Genomic DNA, 6,000 nt, shown 5'->3' with positions numbered 1-6,000 from the left:
ATCTGTGTTAGCCCTGCGATGAGGTGGCGACTTGTCCAGGGTGCACCCCGCCTTCCGACCGATTGTAGCTGAGATAGGCTCCAGCGCCCCCCGCGACCCCAAAGGGAATAAGCGGCAGAAAATGGATGGATGGATGGGTTAGTGCACGCTGGAGGAAAATGATCAAACTACATAAATAACATCCTGTAATTTGATTTTGATATTTTTTTTATCTTGATAGATTGAAAATTAACACCAATGAGTTGACTTATGAACATTATCACATCATTTATTCAGAAAGTATAAATAACAACATATAAAGATAGAATACTATCAACCGCAACATGTAAGTGTAAAAAAACCCCAACAACATTATGATTTGTACATTTTCAGAATGTGCTTGTTGTATTTTTAAACAAAGAAAACAATCTACAGTTGTCTTTATTTTTAAGTTATCGTGCCGTGATTTTACCAGTCCGGCCCACTTTGGAGAAGATTTTTCTCCATGTGGCCCCTGATCTAAAATGTGTTTGACACCCCTGATCTAAAGACATCTGAGACTATTGGAGTAGACCTTGTTTGGAAATTTCTCCTGGGGTCCCATCTTCACAGACAGCCATTACGTGACCAGAGCTGTCCAGAATTGGGGGGAAATTAGCTATTTATGGGTGGGCTCCATGTAAGGTCAGCAGATCTTTGGTGGGGACAATAATAAAAGACTAATGTGTCCAGTATGAACATAAAAAATGTGAAAGAGGTACCCACAGTCTGCTATTAAACGATTGAGGCATATTCTGTGCATACCAGAGCTGACCTATAAAAAATTGCAATAAACAAAAAACATGTAAGGAAATATTAGTCACAGTTACTGTAACAAAAAAATAAAGTCATATTCTAAGCATTTATAATGTAGTCAAATTTATTCTCTATCTTAAAAAACAAGTGTTTTAAAATAAAAAATACATCCGCGCTGGGAATAACCAGCGGGTTGTTCATACATTGTCAGAACTGAGTTAAGTGTTTAATCACTAACATTCCTTCCCAGTGAGCTCATGCTGCCTGCAGTTCTTTTGCATACTAATTAGAGTTTACAAAACAGTGAAAATATGTCCTGGGAACAAAAATAACTTGACAGAAAGGCTCTTTGTTTAGGCGGTTACATAATATAAAAAAATACTGCAGATTCATTATAAACGTACAGAAATAGACCTTTGTAAAAGAGCACTGTTGTAATCTTAAAAACAGTCGAAGAGTTTAAGCACGTAGAGACTTTGGATGAATGCTTCACGAGCTGTAAAGGAGTTCCGTTTTCCACACCAGTAGCTACATCTGCTGTGACAGAATAATAGTAAAAGCATGACCGAACACAATGTACAAAAAGAGAATGTAATAAAACATGATTACAAAAAATGAGGAGCGGCTAGTGTATATTCTCAGCCAATAAAAAGTTCATCTTAAGTGTTCTGCTGGAGTAAAGTAATAGGTTAAATGGAAATGTATCAACAAAATTGAAACTTATTTTGTCATCAATAGCAACCTCTCAAGAGATTGCATGCACACACAAAAAAACACCACTCGCTTGATCGAAATGCTTTTTGCACAGAGAAGCTGAAATATCATAAAATAGTGCAAGATGTATGTACAAAATATAGAACATCATCAATAAATACGCCGTTTACAAAGAATTGTTGCTTAATGTAGTCTCTGTGACTTCATTTAGACAATTACAAGTTAGAAATGAGGTGTCCCGTCTGTGTCACCTTGGCCACATAAAAAAATGACACGAACATGAAGCCCCCTGTGCTTGTTCACAGAATGAACTCCAGGTACTGCTCGTCCGCCAACAGGTCCAGAGACAAGCAGTTGGTAGACCTGCGACCGTTGAAGGAAGGTTTGGCATGGCAGTGCAAAAAAGGGTAATAGTCACGGTCCACCAGCGCCTTTGAGTTTGTGTCCGAGAGGCCGAAGGTGTAGCTGTGTGAAGAATCAGTGGGCAGTGTGGTCCCCAGGGGTGCCTGAGGTGGGAACAAACGAACATCGTCAAGACTGTGGCTGTGCCGGTCCACACAAGCATGTGACCGAGCTTCCACCGTCTAAAACAAAAGGAAAAGTTGAAGAGAAAGATGAAGAAATGCGAGAGATGTGTCAGTCAGCATCTAACACACAGGTGTCAAACTCAAGGCCCGGGGGCCAAATCTGGCCCGCCACATTATTTTATGTGGCCCGCGTAAGCCTACAAATAATATGCGTTAATAAAATGCCTAATGTTTTCTTACTAAATATATTTGTTCTTTCCATTTTGACATTAAAAATCATGTACTGCATGCAATTGCATATCTTTTAAGATGCAACATTATCAAAATCGAAATATTATATCATGTAATCCAAAAATATTTTCTATTAAAATAAAGATAAATACTGTACTTAAATATCTGCTTGACTTATGATTTCAAAACAAATTATCAATCAAATTGTAGACTGTAAAATTGACAATAGATTTTACGATTAAATTCCGCCGGCTGAGTTCTTTACCGTAAAATCAACTTTGGTACTGTTTTTTCCATATACAGTAATACACTAAAACATTAAAAAACAAACAAAAAAACATTAAAACAACAAGATTTTACAGAAAAAAACCCCCAAAACTCACAGCTCTGTTGCTTGAATTTTACCGCTAAAAACAGTGGTATTGTTTTTCCATTCCATTCCATTTATTATTTTTTTTTATATGCTGTAAAAAACCCACTGCTTTTACTGTAAAATTCTGGTGACTGAGCTGCCAGTTTTTAAAGTAAAATTAAAATATTTTTTTGCAGCTTATGTAAAAAAATATATTGTTAATGTATTACATATATATTCATATATTACTCATTGTTAAAAGTGGCCCTCTGAGGGCAACCATAACTGCGATGTGGCCCTCAATGAAAACGAGTTTGACACCCCTGATCTAACAGGAAAATAAGAAACAAACCTGTTTAAGCACACTGCTGCCATCTTCATCTTCAGAGTATAATTTGCTCTCTGTAGAGAATGTTTAACAAAATGAGCAAAGTGAAGTGTAAGAAATAAACACAGTAAAGTCCTGAATATTCACACCTGGTGATTGAGTTTCCGAGGAGAGTGTGCTATCCACAGACACACCCTTAAGAAGATCAGCCAGCTGGAACATCTCATCTGGATCATCAACTACAGCTTCCTGTCTGACATCGGCCTTCATTTCTATAAAACGATAGTGGGCTGTATCAAAATCCTGCGTGCCGAGCATATTTCACATTGGGTTTATTTTCAAAAGAGTCAAAGGAATGATGAGAATTTCCTGAGTGTGTATCCAGATCAAAAATCCCAAGGACCAATTCGAGCACTCTAAAAATCAATTTTAACTCCTCACCTTCCTCTTGCCACTCCTCATCCTCCGTCTGGGCTTTGCTGTCGAGGCCAGATGTGGACGAGCTGACTTGGCTGGCTGCGGAGCTGGAACACTTCTCCCCTCTCTGTTCCGCTTCCTCCTCCATGGAGGTCATCTCTGCAGAGATGCTGGGCTGGCGAGCGTCTGCTTCAATGCCCGAGCTGCTGGTGGAGATGCGGGACAACCCGGGGCTGCTCTCGCTGCCTGGTGGCTCTAAGTCCAGATCATCGCTGATGTAGGACTCTCTGTAACGCTTTTTCTCTGCGACACAGAACATATGTTTTTAATGTAAAGCTTACTAAACTAATCTTTCGTTTTATAACTCTAGATTTTTGTTTTTTCTTCATTCAGCTGCTTGTATTTCTTTGGTTTTATCAATGTCATATTTATTCTGTGATATGGATCCCTCTGGGTTTAAAATAAATGACTATATATTTATACTACCGGTATACGTTTTTGATTTGGCTTTTACCTGGTATAAATTATTTTATTGAAGTTATTTGTATTTTACTTTTATCCTATTAGTTATGCAAGATTTTATTTAGTTTGATTTATTTATTGACTGTATATTTATTGTATTTTTTCTATTAATCTATTAATTCATTAAAAAACCTGCTAAGTGGCCTTGTGGTTAGAGTGTCCGACCTGAGATCTGTAGATCGTGAGTTCAAACTCCGGCCGAGTCATACCAAAGACTATAAAAATGGGACCCATTACTTCTCTGCTTGGCACTCAGCATCAAGGGTTGGAATTGGGGGTTAAATCACCAAAATGATTCCTGAGCGCGGCCACAGCTGCTGCTCACTGCTCCCCTCACCTCCCAGGGGGTGGAACAAGGGGATGGTTCAAACGCAGAGAGTAATTTTACCACACCTAGTGTGTGTGTGACTTTAATTGGTGGTACTTTAACTTTAATCTTCTTATGTCTTACTTGTATTTTATGCTTTATCTCTACTCATGGTTCTTACTATTTTACAAGTTTTATTATTTTTATTTTCCAACGTTTCTCAGATAAGCCATCTGCCTCAAGGGTTATCAGCCATGCTTGTGGGGGCGATTTTGTGTCAGCGTCCTGGTGGCCATGGTCTGATGACCTCCTGGTGCAGATGGCTCCTGTGATAATGTTTACTCACTTGTCTCCTCTGTACTCAGCCATGCAATCATTTGTCCATATAGTTGGAAATGTGTGTGTGTTTGTGTTTGCGTACAAACACAACATACACAAACACAACATGTGATAATGGGTGATATGGGTCACCGGGGTATTGTTGTTAACTCTGTAAAGCCCTTTGCGTTGCATTTATTTTATGTATGAAAAGCGCTTTATAAATAAAGTTTGATTGATTGATATTAGCTACCTTCGCCCTCTTCCAGCTGGCGAAGGTGTCTGAGAGCAGGCTGGAGGTTGAGGTAGAGGCGATGGCTGCGGCTCAAGTGCAGGAGGAGGTGACGAGAGCGAAACGACGACCCAGTGTAGTAAACGAGCTTCCTGGCTGATGGCAAGCCATCGGGCTGGATCTCAAATCGCTTTCCCTAATCAAAAACACAGTTCAGTCAGGACCAGTTCCAGTTGCTTAAAGACAGAATAAGTGAGCATCCCAATTACCAGGAAAGTCAGGCGCCCCACATTTGACCAGGGGAAGTCGTATAGCAGCTGTCGAATGTTGTTTGCCTCCTACCGACACACAACACAAACATTTTAAGACACGTTACACTAACCAAGTGAGATTTTAGTTACATGATTATTCTAATCTACATTTAAAACACATCCTCGTGGTCTACATAATACATATTGAATATGCTTTCGTGTACATTGTGCTCCACAGTCACTTCTATGACCCCTTTTTGAAGTCCATCCATCCATTTTCTACCGCTTATTCCCTTTGGGGTCGCGGGGGGCGCTGGAGCCTATCTCAGCTACAATCGGGCGGAAGGCGGGGTACACCCTGGACAAGTCGCCACCTCATCGCAGCCTTTTTGAAGTCTTTCTGCAATATGTTCAAATATGGAGTTGTTCCCAAATTGCAAATGAAACCACGCCCCACCCTCTCCAAAAGTATCATAAATGATCTTTTTTTTAAAAAGCACTGTTTAAATATATATCTCGAAGTTGACGCCGCTGTTTTTTCATGGTTAAAAATAGGATTTATAAACATTATATAGGAGGGTTGCAATCACGTGACCTACAGGCACGTAGGGGCACTTTTAGGTTTCAGGCGATGGTCGAGAGCGGGGGTCAGCAACCCGCAGCTCTTTAGTGCCGCCCTAGTGGCTCTCTGGAGCATTTTTAAAAAAGGATTGAAAATGGAAAAAGATGGGGGACAATTTTTGGTTTCAGTATGTTTTTAGTTTGAGGACAAACATGACACAAACCTTCCCACTTGTTAGAAAGCCCGCTGTTTAATATGTTTGTGTGTATGCTTCACTGATGAGAGTATTTGGTAAACATCGTTTTGTCCCACTAATTTCGGCGGTTCTTGAACTCACCATAGTGTGGACTGTGACGCAACAGTTTGTTTACATGTAAAATCTTCCACTCCTCTGTCTCATTTTGTCCACCAAACATTTGATGCTGTGCGTGAATGCACAAAGGTGCGCTTTGTTGATGTTATTGA

General features: G+C 39.8%; 1 protein-coding gene across 3 annotated transcripts in view; it reads right to left on the bottom strand.

The window, feature by feature from the left end:
• Window positions 1-1,351: 1,351 nt before the first annotated feature.
• LOC133605609 (FERM domain-containing protein 6) overlaps window positions 1,352-6,000 on the bottom strand; it is a 29,711-nt gene continuing 25,062 nt past the window's right edge. The window contains exons 9-14 of one of the 3 annotated variants that reach the window (XM_061958840.1): window positions 4,992-5,060; window positions 4,744-4,918; window positions 3,368-3,646; window positions 3,076-3,198; window positions 2,951-3,000; window positions 1,352-2,072 (exon numbers count right to left, since the gene is read on the bottom strand). In XM_061958840.1, the coding sequence (XP_061814824.1) occupies window positions 1,788-2,072; window positions 2,951-3,000; window positions 3,076-3,198; window positions 3,368-3,646; window positions 4,744-4,918; window positions 4,992-5,060 (981 nt within the window). In that variant the 3' untranslated portion in view covers window positions 1,352-1,787. The remainder of the gene's footprint in view (window positions 2,073-2,950; window positions 3,001-3,075; window positions 3,199-3,367; window positions 3,647-4,743; window positions 4,919-4,991; window positions 5,061-6,000) is intronic. The other 2 variants (XM_061958846.1, XM_061958855.1) reach the window with 2 other exon arrangements.

The sequence above is a fragment of the Nerophis lumbriciformis genome, linkage group LG02, assembly GCF_033978685.3.
Source record: "Nerophis lumbriciformis linkage group LG02, RoL_Nlum_v2.1, whole genome shotgun sequence".
In the NCBI taxonomy this organism is placed as follows: Eukaryota; Metazoa; Chordata; class Actinopteri; order Syngnathiformes; family Syngnathidae; genus Nerophis; species Nerophis lumbriciformis.
This window is presented reverse-complemented; position numbering and strand designations above follow the sequence as displayed.